The following is a 15,164-nucleotide window of genomic DNA, read 5'->3' as shown; positions in this document are numbered from 1 at the left end:
GTCTGACCTCTGCAATGACAATGAGTTTTCAATACAGAGTGTTTGTTAACTCTTTCCTCCCATCTTGTCCTGAAGTAATATAAGTAAGGGCCAGCCCTGAAAACCTATTACCTTTGGGAGATTTGATTTCATCAAAGGTCCTGGGAGCAGAGAGCCTGGGATGATTGAAGCAGGTTGGACAGTTTTCCCTGATGAGCGTAGGATACATCTGCTTACAGATTTTTCCCCATCTTTGTTTTACTGGATGCCTCTTAGCCTAAGATCAGCCTAAAAGCTTTTTCCACCCCAGTTACTTATGGTGACCTATGATTAGGACTGTCAGAGGCAGCTTCATACTGCAATCACTATGCCTCCTTCATTGCTAGTCTTAGCTACTATATGGTTCTTTGCTAAATTTGCTACCTAGCTTTGTACTTTTTGGTAAAACCCCCATGGTACCTTGGTAATTATCTTTTTTATCAGCAGGTATTGGTTGTTTTTCTTCTCTTTTATACGTACTTGGGGTTCCAAAGAGGTTTGAAAACCAGGTTGTTGGGTCAAGGGCTAGCCCTGGGGGTGGAGGAAGAAGTCCTCAGGGGAGAGCAGAGACTGGGCGTCCCTGGGAGTCAGGACTTACACATGATGCACTGTTCGTCCTACATAGCTGGCCGCCTTTTTGTTTCAGTGTTGTACCTCATTGTCAACCCCAAACTCTTTTCTCTGCACTATAGCCATATACACAGTGCTGATGTAAAAGTCAAAGTGCTCAGTTGTGTCCGGCTCTTTGCAACCCCATGGACTATACAGTCCATGCAATTCTCCAGGCCAGAATACTGGAGTGGATAGCCATTTGCTCTCCAGGAGATCTTCCCAACCCAGGGATGGAACCCAGGTCTCCCACATTGCAGGCAGATTCTTTACCAGCTGAGCTACCAGTGAAGACCCTATATAAAGTGGAAATATAGTAAATAATTGATGGGGAAAATTGATATCAACCTGAGCTTCCTGCTTCCATGTTCATTGGGCATATTTCATCTTTACTAATAATAGTTCCACTTCTAAAATCTTAGTTTACAGCTTATCACACTCTGATCTTCACATCATCTTCTGTTTCTGTAGCTTGCATTCATTCATCCCCAAAATTGTTCAAACTCTTTGTAACCTCTGGTCTGTTGATTTTTGCTTTTTCCTAAATCATCTTTTCATTGTTGGTCACCTCATGCCTCTACTTTCCTCCTTGTCCAACTAAATATTTCATGGGCTGTCATAATTATTCCTATGTGTGTTCCTTCAGTACCTTCTGTCTTAGCTGTCATACCTGTCATACTGGAGAAAATCCCAACTGTGATTAAACCAACTCTGTCTATGGTACACTTGTACCAGATAATAAAAGAAATAAGTAAAATATGTAGTGTGCTATAGGGTGATAAATACTATGAAGAAAATAAAACAGGAAAGGGGGATATAGAGTGATGGGAGATTTTATGGCTTTAAATAGCATTATCATGAAAGATATCTCTTTGGAATGAGATGTTTGAGTAAAGACCTGAAGAATATAAGAAACAGGCATTTCAATTCTGAGGGGAAGAATATACTTGGTAGCGGTAGAAAGCTCCTTAGGCTGGAAGCATATCTTTAGCTCTAAAATTTTGTTTGAGGAACACCAAGGAGCCCAAGTATGGCTAGAGTAGAGTGAGTAAGAGAAAGGGTAGTAGATGAGATCAAAGGGGAAAGATGGGGAGAGGAGGGCTGAATTATGGAGAGTTTCAGATGGGTAAGTGTCTTACAGGGTAAGGTTTTTGGCTTTTGTGCTGAAGGAGATGAAAAGCCATTGGAGAATTTTGAGCAGAGGAATCACGTGATCTGACATTCATTTTAATCCCATCTGTTTGACTACTTTCAGGAGCATTGACTGAATGGGTATGTGGAAGCAGAGAGACCACTCAAGAGACTCTTGCAGTTACTCAGGCAAACGAGCAAGGGATATGAAATAATTGTCTGTGAATAAGAGAATGCTTTTTTGTAGAACAAAACCACTTGAAAGCGTTGTCTGTATCTTCTTTCATTTCTTCTGCTCTTACTCTTTCTTGAACCCATTCCAGTCAAATCAGGCCTTAGTCTCCTAATTCCACTGCAGCACTTATGTCAGGGTCATCATTGGTCACGTCCAGTAGCCAGTTTTCAGTATTCATCTCACTCAACCTGCTGCTTTTGACATGGTTGATCATTCCATCATTTGGCTCCTGGGACCGTGCTCTCTTGGTTTTCTTCCAGTCTCACCAGTGCTTCAGAGAGCTTAGTATTTAATCTGCTTCTACAATCTGTTCTCTCTCCTGGTGTAATCTCATTAGATTGTATTACTTTGCATTTCATCTGTCTGCTGTTGATTCCCATGTTTTTTCCTCTAGTCTTGACTTTCCTCTGAGCTCTAACTCCTTTTTTCAGTTGTGAGTGTAACATTTCTATTTGGGTAGCGAATAGACCTTTCAAACTTAATGTGTCCAGAGTTGAACCCTGTTTTTATTTCCTTTTCTGCTTCTCCTTCAGTCTTAATGTCTCCTTCATGTCAATAAATGGCACTATCATTCAAGCTATGACAAACCTAGACAGAGTATTAAAAAGCAGAGACAACACTTTGCTGACAAAGGTACATATACTCAAAGCTATGATTTTTCTAGTAGTCGTGAACAGATGTGAGAGTTGAGCCATAAAGAAGGCTGAGTGCCGAATAATTGATGCTTTTGAACTGTGGTGTTGGAGAAGACTCTTGAGAGACTGACTGTTGGACTGCAAGGAGATCAAACCAGTCCATCCAAAAGGAAATCAGTCCTGAATATTCACTGCAAGGACTGATGCTGAAACTGAAGCTCCATTACTTTGGCCACTTGATGTGAAGAACTGACTCACTGGAAAAGACTATGATGCTGGGAAAGATTGAGGGCAGGAGGAGGAGGAGTGACCAGAGGGTAAGATGGTTGGATGGCATCATCAACTCAATGGACATGAATTTGAGCCAACTCTGGGAGGTGGTGATGGACAGGGAAGCGTGGCATGGTGCAGTCTATGGGGTCGCAAAGAGTCGGACACTACTGAGTGGCTACACCACAAAATCATTCACTCAGAGCAAAATATGGAAGTTGTTTTTGATTCTTTTCTAAACCTCATATTCCACATTCAGCCCATCAGTTCTGGTTGGTGCAGTATTCAAACTGCATGAGACTTTTCCCCACTAGCTCCATCACTAGTCTAATATTAGCCTCTTTCATCTTCCATCTGGGTTACTATAAAAGTCTCCTAACCTGTCTTCTTGATTCTATTCTTCTACCCTCCCCCCCAACTATGATAATGATAATTGGCACACAGCAAGAGCAGTATCATCCTGTAAAAGCTAAAGTCAAAATTTGTCACCTTCTCTAGTCAAAAGTGGCTTTCCATCACAGTTAGTCAAAGTTGAAGGTGCTTGCTTTGTCCTTTAAGTGCCTACGTGATCTGCCTCTGCTGCTGCTGCTGCTGCTGCGTCGCTTCAGTCATGTCCTAGGCCTTCTCAAACCTCATTTCCTTCTCTTCCTTTTGTTACTGTGCTCTAGTCACAGTGGCTGCCTTGATGGTCTCCAGATATATTAAGCATGCTCTTCCCTGAGGACATTTTAAAAATTATTTGAGGACTTCTATACTTAGTATTTTTCTCTACCTGAGGTGTTCTTTCTCTGGATATGTTTATATGACTGGCTTCCTCATTTCATTTAGGTCTCTGTTCAGATATCACCTCCTCAAAGAGGCCTTCCTTGACCAGCCTTTTTATTTATTTATTTATTTTTGACCAGCCTTTTTAAAGTAGCACTCTTAGTCACTCCTGTCCCCTCTTTTTATTATGTCCTTTATTCACCTGTGACTGTCACATATTTGTTATTTATTGTCATTCTCACACATTAGGATATATGCTCCCTGAGGATATGAATTTGAATTGGTTTTTCCTTACTGCTGTATCTCCAGTTTCTAGACATGTATATTGGAGATACTAAAGAAATGCTTCTTGAGTGAATATATAGTGATTAAGTCATTGTCTGACCTTAGATTCCAACTGTGTGACCTGATGCAAGTTACTTAAATTCCTTAAGCCTTAATCACCCCATGTGTATGTAGTGGAGATAATTTCATTACCAATTTCATTGTTAGGATTTAATAAGTTAATCCATGTAAAACACTTACTACAAAGCCTGATACCAACGAGTGCTCAATAATGGTTAATTATTATATTTTTAGAATACATGCATAGAATGTGTGAATATAGGGTTCATATTTTTCAGTGTTCTTATCTGGTTTCAGAAAGAAATAAAAAAAGGTATGTCTTGACCTTTGATTTGTTGGCATTATTGAACTGTCCTTTTATTTTGTTCAGCTTGAAAAAGCGGCTTTAATTTGTATATTTTTCCTTTTAGACCACCAGGCTCCTCTGTCTATGGGGATTCTCGAGGTAAGAATACTGGAGTGGGTAGCCTATCCCTTCTCCAGGGGATCTTCCCAACCCAGAATCAACCCGAGGTCTCCTGCAGGCAGATTCTTTACAACCTGAGCTACCAGGGAAGCCCTTAGGGAAACTTCATGAATTTCTTTCTAAGTAACTGGTTTAGAATGTGTTATAGTCTCCCTAGGCTTTAGAATGTATTTAATAGCAAATATGGACCAAGGAAACCACATTTTAAATTCTGTGATATTTTAGTTGTTTACCAATTTTAATGTAATGTTCACCCTTCTTAAGGGTGGACCTTGCAGCAGAGGTACAAATCCTTTAACCTTCGATTTGTTGGGAGATGAAGAAGCCACATAGCTTCTCTGCCTGTATTTCAGCAAAACAGGGGTAATATAGATGTAGGAATACTAATTTTATATAAATTATTTATTATATGTATACTTTTGCTTTCTAACCGTGTTCCACTCAGCATTGTTTTTGAGAATTATATGTCACAGATCAGCACACTTTTTCTGTTCAGGGCATAATATAATAAGTATTTTAGGCTTTGTCATACTGTTTGTTTCACAACTACATACTCAACTAAACTGTTGTAGCATGACAGCATCCCTAAGACAATATGCCAATGAATGAACTTATCTATATTTCAATAGACTTTATATAGAGATATTGAAATTAGAATTTTATCTAATTTCCATATTTGTCATATTGAGAATACTATTTTACAAACTCTTGTTCTATTGATTTGTTTTCCAACTATTTACAAATGTAAAAATTTCTTTTAGCTCCCTGGGTAGACATAAGCAGACTGTGGGCACGACATGGCCTACCAGCTGAAGTTTACTTACCTTGATCTATGTTATCTTAACACATTTAGATTAATGTCATCAATTTTAAACTGCTATATAGCATTATTTTGAAAGAATAATTTGTAATATGTAAACTTTTTAAAAAAACTTGGACTTCCCTGGTGGCTCAGATGGTAAAGAACCCGCCTGCAATGCTGGAGACCTGGGTTTTATCACTGGGTTGGGAAGATCCCCTTAAGGTGGACATGGCAACCTACTCCAGTATGCTCACCTGGAGAATCCCCATGGACAGAGGAGCCTGGCAGGCTACAGTCCATGGGATCACAAAGAGTCCAATACGACTGAGTGACTAAGCACAGCACAACAAACATTTTGTTATAATAATGGACCATTAGGTGATTCCCACTTTCCAGCGCTACAGTAAATATTCTTGTACTTATCTCCTTGTGCACATGTGCAGGAGTTTCTCTTACAGGATATTGTTGCCAGATTGCTTTTTTCAGTGTTTGTACCTGTATGTGCTTTGCCACTGATGTTTCGCTGTGTCCTTGACAACTCTTGGTGTTATCACTTTTTGTTAATTTTCTAGATTTAGATGGCATCTCAGTGCTTTAAATACATTTTCCTGATTATTAGCAAGGTTGAGAATCTCTTCACAGATTTAGTATTTACTTGGAAGTTTTGCTTTCTGTGACTTCCTTAGTTATGAACTTTGTTTTTCTCATAAACTTCCTTTTTATTTTTCTTATTGATTGTTATTGAGTTTTTTTTTTTTAAATTGTCATTTAGAAATAGAATATGGCGAAGAAGTATTGTAGGGAAAGAGCAAATTAGCCAAGATAGCAGTGAGGAGAGTCTTTCAACCCACGGCCTCTCGCTCTCGCACCATGTTTTGTAAATACACGGTTATGTAACAGCTGAGGTCACTTATGGCACTGCACGTGCACTTCACAACTTACCCGCCTGGCCACAGTCCACCTTTGTTCTGCAAACATATATAAGCTCCACCTGCAAAGCCCTTGAGGCTGCATTATGTCTGCATCTGCTAGGTCAACCACAGGAGAATACAGTGTGTCTGCCTTAGGGCTGCTGCGCTAGCCCGGAGAGAATAAACATGTCTGCAGTTCCTTGAGTTTTCTTCCGGCTTCCCCACTTGTGCCTTGCCCATCCTGGGTTCAGCAAACAGTGAGATACAGGGAGATAAATATACTTTAGGTTTGAATTCTCTTAATAGCTTAGTAGGTTTGAATTTGAAATGGTGATAGCAATGTCTATTTAACCATGTTGTTCTTATGGTTATAAATTGCCTAGTTTGTATTGGAGCTCACTAAATGTTTGTTTCTATGTTTTTCATTGTGTTTGTTCTTTGTGACTACTGTAACTTTATGTGTAGCAAAGTATTCCTTTTGTAGCAGACCACTTGTTTTGTGAATTTTCTTCTTTCCTCCTTTTTTTCTTTTTTTACTATTTAACTTGTTTGTTGTCAAATACAACAAGTACAGAAAAGCAGTTAAAAACAAAAAGATAATTTAGTGAATTATAAAATGAACACCATTAATCAAGCAGAATTTTACCAGCCATTCAGGAAACTTCTTGCTGTGGCCCTCCCAATCATAGTCCCTCTGTCTCTGCAAAAGTAATCAGTATTCTGACCTGGGGATTCTCTGGTAGTTCAGACGGTAAAGAATCTGCCTGTAATGCAGGAGACCTGGGTTTAGTCCCTGGGTTGGGAAGATCCCCTGGAGGAGGGTATGGCAACCCACTCCAGTATTCTTGCCTGAAGAATCCCATGGACAGAGGAGCTTGGTGGGCTCTACAGTCCATAGGGTTACAAAGAGTCAGACACGACTGAGTGACTAGGCATAGCACAGCAGATTCTGACTTAAGCATTTCTTTGTATTTCTCTTTAAGTCTGCATCTAAGACATTACAGTTTAGTCTTGCCCATTTTAAAAAACTAGATGTGTTTGTCTCTTTTAATCTATACGTTTTCCTTTCATCTCTTCTTTAAAGTCTGTATGTTGAAAAACCTTGGAACATTTGACCTGTAGTTTCCCTTAGTCTAGATTCATAGTTACGGTGCATTTCAAAATGTTTCAGCTCCTTTGTATTGCCTGCAAGTTACAGCTGGATAGAGAGGCTTAATCAGTCTCAGGTTCAATTCCTTTGGCAAGATTTTGGGTGGTAGTGTGTTCTTTAAATAGAAGGCACACGATGTCTGCTTTTTGTTCTTTGATTGGGGGTCCCCGTACATAATGAAATTCATCTTTCTCACTGTTTTGAATATTTTTCTCTTTGTTGTTGGCTTTAACAGTTGGTAATGATATGTTTTGACTCAAATTCTGTGTGAGTTTAACCTACTTGAGGTTCATTGAGCTTCTGCACATGTAGGCTTATGTCTCATCAAATTTGGGAAGTTTTTGGCAGTTGTTTCTTCAGGTATTCTTCCCATTTCTCTCTTCTTCTTCTGGGATTCCCTTAATGCATATATTGTTTCTTTTGAAGATGAACCCCTCATCTCTTAGGCTCTCTTCACTTTATTCTCTTTTTTTCTTTTTGTTCCTCAGACTATATAGCTTTAATTGTCTTGTCCTCGAGATTGCTGATTATGTCTTTGCTTTCTCAAATTTGCCATTGAACCCCCTACTGAACTTTTCATTTATTGGCTTTCTTATTTCTAGAATTTCTATTTGATTCCCTTTTATAATTTGTCTTTTTGTTGATAGTCTTGTTTTGTTCATACATTGTTTTCCTCATTTTCTTTAATTCTTTGCGAATGTTTTCCTTTAGTGATAGGAGCTTATTTAAGACGATAGATTTCAAGTATACTGCCAAGTGGAATGCTGGGCTTCCTCAGGGATGTTTTCTGTTAATGTATTTTGACTCTTGAGTGGACCATACTTTCTTATTTCTTTATACATCTTGTGTTTTTTTAAAAATTGTTGTTGTTGAAAAGTAGAGATTTGAATATTGGCAACTCGGGAATACAGTGTTTCCCCTTTCCCCAGGTTTTGCTATTTTTTAAATATTGAAGGCTGTAGTTGTTCATTTGTCTAGTGAATTTTCCCAGCCTTTTTTGTAGAAATTGTATTTCTTGCTGTTTGTGATACTGAAGTCTCCGTTCCTGAGCTTGTATTTTGATTATGATTTTTTGGATTGCCAGGAGCTAAACAAACAAACATACAGTCAGTATGTTTGTTTTCAGATCAGATCAGATCAGTCGCTCAGTCGTGTCCGACTCTTTGCGACCCCATGAATCGCAGCACACCAGGCCTCCCTGTCCATCACCAACTCCCGGAGTTCACTCAGACTCACATCCATCGAGTCAGCGATGCCATCTAGCCATCTCATCCTCTGCCATCCCCTTCTCCTCCTGCCTCCAATCCCTCCCAGCATCAGAGTCTTTTCCAGTGAGTCAACTCTTCGCATGAGGTGGCCAAAGTACTGGAGTTTCAGCTTTAGCATCATTCCTTCCAAAGAAATCCTAGGGCTGATGTCCTTCAGAATGGACTGGTTGGATCTCCTTGCAGTCCAGGGACTCTCAAGGGTCTTCTCCAACACCACAGTTCAAAAGCATCAATTCTTCGGCGCTCAGCCTTCTTCACAGTCCAACTGTCACATCCATACATGACCACTGGAAAAACCATAGCCTTGACTACACGGACCTTTGTTGGCAAAGTAATGTCTCTGCTTTTGAATATGCTATCTAGGTTGGACATAACTTTCCTTCCAAGGAGTAAGCGTCTTTTAATTTCGTGGCTGCAGTCGCCATCTGCAGTGATTTTGGAGCCCCCAAAATAAAGTCTGACACTGTTTCCACTGTTTCCCCATCTATTTCCCATGAAGTGATGGGACCGGATGCCATGATCTTCGTTTTCTGAATGTTGAGCTTTAAGCCAACTTTTTCACTCTCCTCTTTCACTTTCATCAAGAGGCTTTTTAGTTCCTCTTCACTTTCTGCCAGAAGGGTGGTGTCATCTGCATATTTGAGGTTATTGATATTTCTCCCAGCAATCTTGATTCCAGCTTGTGTTTCTTCCAGTCCAGCATTTCTCATGATGTACTCTGCGTATAAGTTAAATAAACAGGGTGACAATATACAGCCTTGACGAACTCCTTTTCCTATTTGGAACCAGTCTGTTGTTCCATGTCCAGTTCTAACTGTTGCTTCCTGACCTGCATACAAATTTCTCAAGAGGCAGATCAGGTGGTTTGGTATTCCCATCTCTTTCAGAATTTTCCACAGTTTATTGTGATCCACACAGTCAAAGGCTTTGGCATAGTCAATAAAGCAGAATTAGATGTTTTTCTGGAACTCTCTTGCTTTTTCGATGATCCAGTGGATGTTGGCAATTTGATCTCTGGTTCCTCTGCCTTTTCTAAAACCAGCTTGAACATTAGGAAGTTCACGGTTCACATATTGCTGAAGCCTGGCTTGGAGAATTTTGAGCATTACTTTACTAGTGTGTGAGATGAGTACAATTGTGCGGTAGTCTGAGCATTCTTTGGCATTGCCTTTCTTTGGGATTTTAATGAAAACTGACCTTTTCCAGTCCTGTGGCCACTGCTGAGTTTTCCAAATTTGCTGGCATATTGAGTGCAGCACTTTCACAGCATCATCTTTCAGGATTTGAAATAGCTCAACTGGAATTCCATCACCTCCACTAGCTTTGTTCGTAGTGATGCTTTCTAAGGCCCACTTGACTTCACATTCCAGGATGTCTGGCTCTAGGTCAGTGATCACACCATCGTGATTATCTGGGTCGTGAAGATCTTTTTTGTATAGTTCTTCTGTGTATTCTTGCCATCTCTTCTTAATATCTTCTGCTTCTGTTAGGTCCATACCATTTCTGTCCTTTATCGAGCCCATCTTTTCATGAAATGTTCCTTTGGTATCTCTGATTTTCTTGAAGAGATCCCTAGTCTTTCCCATTCTGTTGTTTTCCTCTATTTCTTTGCACTGATCGCTCAGGGAGGCTTTCTTATCTCTTCTTGCTATTCTTTGGAACTCTGCATTCAGATGCTTATATATTTCCTTTTCTTCTTTGCTTTTCGCTTCTCTTCTTTTCACAGCTATTTGTAAGGCCTCCCCAGACAGCCATTTTGCATTTTTGCTTTTCTTTTCTATGGGAATGGTCTTGATCCCTGTCTCCTGTACAATGTCACGAACCTCATCCCATAGTTCATCAGGCACTCTATTAGATCTAGGCCCTTAAATCTATTTCTCACTTCCACTGTATAATCATAAGGGTATGATTTAGGTCATACCTGAATGGTCTAGTGGTTTCCCCTACTTTCTTCAATTTCAGTCTGAATTTGGCAATAGGGAGTTCATGGTCTGAGCCACAGTCAGCTCCTGGTCTTGTTTTTGCTGACTGTATAGAGCTTCTCCATCTTTGGTTGCAAAGAATATAATCAATCTGATTTTGGTGTTGACCATCTGGTGATGTCCATGTGTAGAGTCTTCTCTTGTGTTGTTGGAAGAGGGTGTTTGTTATGACTAGTGCATTTTCTTGGCAAAACTCTATTAGTCTTTGCCCTGCTTCATTCCGTATTCCAAGGCCAAATTTGCCTGTTACTCCAGGTGTTTCTTGACTTCCTACTTTTGCATTCCAGTCCCTTGTAATGAACAGGACATCTTTTTTGGGTGTTAGTTCTAAAAGGTCTTGTAGGTCTTCATAGAACCGTTCAACTTCAGCTTCTTCAGCATTACTGGTTGGGGCATAGACTTGGATTACTGTGATATTGAATGGTTTACCTTGGAAACGAACAGAGATCATTCTGTCGTTTTTGAGATTGCATCCAAGTACTGCATTTTGGACTCTTTTGTTGACCATGATGGCCACTCCATTTCTTCTGAGGGATTCCTGCCTGCAGTAGTAGATATAATGGTCATCTGAGTTAAATTCACCCATTCCAGTCCATTTTAGTTCGCTGATTCCTAGAATGTCGACATTCACTCTTACCATCTCTTGTTTGACCACTTCCAATTTGCCTTGATTCATGGACCTGACATTCCAGGTTCCTATGCAATATTGCTCTTTACAGCATCAGACCTTGCTTCTATCACCAGTCACATCCACAACTGGGTGTTGTTTTTGCTTTGGCTCCATCCCTTCTTTCTGGAGTTATTTCTCCACTGATCTCCAGTAGCATATTGGGCACCTACCAACCTAGGGAGTTTCTCTTTCAGTATCCTATCATTTTGCCTTTTCATACTGTTCATGGGGTTCTCAAGGCAAGAATACTGAAGTGGTTTGCCATTCCCTTCTCCAGTGGACTACATTCTGTCAAATCTCTCCACTATGACCCGCCTGCCTTGGGTTGCCCCACGGGCATGGCTTAGTTTCATTGAGTTAGACAAGGCTGTGGTCCTAGTGTGATTAGATTGACTAGTTTTCTGTGAGTATGGTTTCAGTGTGTTTGCCCTCTGATGCCCTCTTGCAACACCTACTACAAACATACAAACAGTCTGGTTTTTGCAGATTGACACTTTGACTCCTTCGGCCCCTAGCCAGACTTGTGCTGAGTCCAGGGATCAGCTTGAGATGAAAGCTTAAAATCTTTTCAGTCTTTCCTGAGCATGCATTTCACCCTGGGCTTTCTAATTTACTTTATATACACAGGTGTTTGTTATTACCCTAATTTCCCAAAGAAACTCTCCCTTTTCCTGCCCAGATCTCAGGTAGTCAATTGTATGTCTCATTGCTAATCCTGTGCCCAGGTGGCTGTGGGCGTTTGGGTCACCTTACGGGGTTTTAAGCAGTGCTTGCTGCTTTTCCCTGTTGAGAAGATTCCAAGTTAGGTGAAATAGAGAGGAGTTCCTTGTGTCAGTCCTCCAGGTACCCCTAGATGAGTTAGAACAGATGTTAATAATTTACAAGTGATATCTACTCTGGTCCTTCTGGTACCAGGGGCCAGGGTCCCACTCTGGGATCCCAACTGATGTCTTCACGATTGCCTCCACATCAATGAATGAGTAGGGTGAGGGCAACTAAAAATGCCACAAAGCTTTCCTGCCATTTTTAGGTTGACTTCTTGATTCAGTTCTCATGGTTGTTGTAAATCTTCTATTTTCCAGAGTCTGACAGAAGTGGTTCTGACAGTTTCTGCCTGTTTTTCAGGCAGAAAAACTTTGGGGTTTCTTTGGGGTAATTTTAGGTTGGGAACTGTCTGCTCCACCATTTTGCCTATGTTGTCTTTGACTTGAATTTAATTTTTATCTCCCTAACGATGAACGATGTTGAGAATGGTTTCATTTGCCATATTTGCTTTTTCTTTGCTGAAATGTCTATTAGGTTTCTTGCTCATTTTTTTTTTATTGGCTTGTTACTGAATGTTTTCTCAGATATGTTTTGCAAATATTTTTCCTCCTGTGTGATTTGTTTTCACTTTTTAAACAGTATCTTTGGAAGAATAGTTTTTAAATTTGATGACGTCTGTAAATTTGTTCTTTTTTAAACTTATGCTTTGCTGTGTTATCTAAGAATGCTATCTAACTCAAAGTATAAAAATTTTACTCTTGTATTTTCTTTTGAAGTTTTATACTTTTAGATTTTATAGTTAGATTTATAATCCATTTACAGTTATTTTTCATACATTGTCTTTGATATGCCTGAGGTATGGGTCAAAATACTTTTCTATATATTTTTTGTATATGCGCATCAAGCAAAGGTTTTAATAGGGATTAAGAGAATGTACTTTGATTAGTGTGGCGCCTGGGTTTGACTCTTGACAGGGTAGGTCAGGAAGAATCTGTCACAGGATATGGACTTCTCTTCACCTATTAAATTACCATTCATATGGGATAAGACAACTTGTGTTTCAAGCCCAGGTTTTTAGCCTGATAGACACGTTTTTAGTGTGTAGACTTCTGTTTTTTAGCTGTGAATCCTTTGATTACTTCTAATCCTGTTCTTGTGTGTGTGTGTGTTAGTAGCTCAGTCGTGTCTGACTCTTTGCAACCCCACAGACTGTTGCCCACCAGACTTTTCTGGCTATGGAATTCTCCAGGCAAGAACTCTGGAGTGGATTGCCATTCCCTTCTCCAGAAGATGTTCCCGACCCAGGGATTGAACCCTGATCTCCTGCATCACAGGCAGATTCTTTACTGTTTGAGCTACAGGGAAGTCAAGGAAGAAGTCCTATCCTTAAAGCATAATATAGTATAAACACAACACTAGCCTTGTGTATAGTTACAGTTGTATCATCTTTCAGCTAACTTGTACATCTTATACATCTTATACAAGCTAACTTGTATAAAGTTAGCTTGAGATTTGCTTTAGTATTATGGGGAACGGAGATAGTTCTGACCGAGAGAGGGAGGACTCTGTGAGGACTCAAGAGAAAGCAATAAGCTCTAGAGTTGGGAGAGCATGTAGAGATTTTGTAGTCAGGCAATTTTCAACCTTTTATTTGATAGTTGAAATTTACATGTCATATAGTAGGTATGTTATTGTTACAGTGTTGCTACAATAGATAAATACAAATTATGTGTAATTTCTGGCATGCAAGCTGTAATTCTGCCTTTTAAAAAATCTCACATAAGAAACAACATTGTAACGTAAGTGAACCGACTGTATTGTAGTATTTACCAGGAACTTGCTTTCATTTAATTAAGAGTATACTGATTGAGTAAACCAATTTCAAGTAATTTGTGACACAATTCTCAGTTGATCAACATGTGTGTGTGTTGGTGGAATCATACTGAAAGTTTTTGTTTAGTTTGGTGGTTCTCAAACTTTAGTGTGCTTTGGACTTACCTAGAGGGCCTGTTAAAACACAGATTGCTGGTCCCCTCCCTGAGATTTTCCAATTTAGTAAATCTGGGGTGGGGCTCTAGAATTTGCATTTCTAACAAGTTCACTGCTGATGCTGATGTTCCTGGTCTGGGGACCACATTTTCAGGATCACAGCTTAGGCCAACTTTCACCTTACTTTTTCAGTATTCTAGGGGCAGAGTTTGTCCTTTTTAAGATAGCCTATTCACTGTTAGACAGTTCTTCCTATAATTAAACCTACTTCTCCTTTTGTTATTTTTGTCCAGTATTTCTAGTTCTGGCCTGTGAGGTAAGAAGTTTACTCTTCCTATAACAGAAGAAAGCCCTCATGTAGTTGAAGAAAGTTATTCATGTCTCCTTTATTTAATTTCTTTCATGTTAAGCATTTATAGTTTCCTAATAGTTACTGTTTCTTGATTTCCTACTTTTGCATTCCAGTCCCCTGTAATGAAAAGGACATCTTTTTTGGGTGTTAGTTCTAAAAGGTCTTGTAGGTCTTCATAGAACCGTTCAACTTCAGCTTCTTCAGCGTTACTGGTGGGGGCATAGACTTGGATTACTGTGATATTGAATGGTTTGCCTTGGAAACAAACAGAGATCATTCTGTCGTTTTTGAGATTGCATCCAAGTACTGCATTTTGGACTCTTTTGTTGACCATGATGGCTACTCCATTTCTTCTAAGGGATTCCTGCCCGCAGTAGTGGATATAATGGTCATCTGAGTTAAATTCACCCATTCCAGTCCATTTTAGTTCACTGATTCCTAGAATGTTGACGTTCACTCTTGCCATCTCCTGTTTGACCACTTCCAATTTGCCTTGATTCATGGACCTGACATTCCAGGTTCCTATGCAATATTGCTCTTTACAGCATCGGACCTTGCTTCTATCACCAGTCACATCCACAACTGGGTATTGTTTTTGCTTTGGCTCCATCCCTTCATTCTTTCTGGAGTTATTTCTCCACTGATTTCCAGTAGCATATTGGGCACCTACCGACCTGGGGAGTTCCTCTTTCAGTATCCTATCATTTTGCCTTTTCATACTGTTCATGGGGTTCTCAAGGCAAGAATACTGAAGTGGTTTGCCATTATGGACCTAACAGAAGCGGAAGATATTAAGAAGAG

General features: G+C 39.7%; 1 protein-coding gene across 5 annotated transcripts in view; it reads left to right on the top strand.

Annotated features, from left to right (window-relative positions):
- Positions 1 to 15,164, top strand: part of MAST2 (microtubule associated serine/threonine kinase 2) — a 207,402-nt gene that overhangs the window by 6,515 nt on the left and 185,723 nt on the right. The window contains exon 1 of one of the 5 annotated variants that reach the window (XM_061412121.1): positions 4,424 to 4,453. The exons of the other annotated variants lie outside the window; for them this stretch is intronic. Within the exon in view, the coding sequence (XP_061268105.1) occupies positions 4,439 to 4,453 (15 nt within the window). The 5' untranslated portion in view covers positions 4,424 to 4,438. Of the gene's footprint in view, positions 1 to 4,423; positions 4,454 to 15,164 lie in introns of those variants that run through there. 5 annotated transcript variants of the gene reach the window in all.

The sequence above is a fragment of the Bos javanicus genome, chromosome 3 (genome assembly GCF_032452875.1).
Source record: "Bos javanicus breed banteng chromosome 3, ARS-OSU_banteng_1.0, whole genome shotgun sequence".
Lineage (NCBI taxonomy): Eukaryota > Metazoa > Chordata > Mammalia > Artiodactyla > Bovidae > Bos > Bos javanicus.
This window is presented reverse-complemented; position numbering and strand designations above follow the sequence as displayed.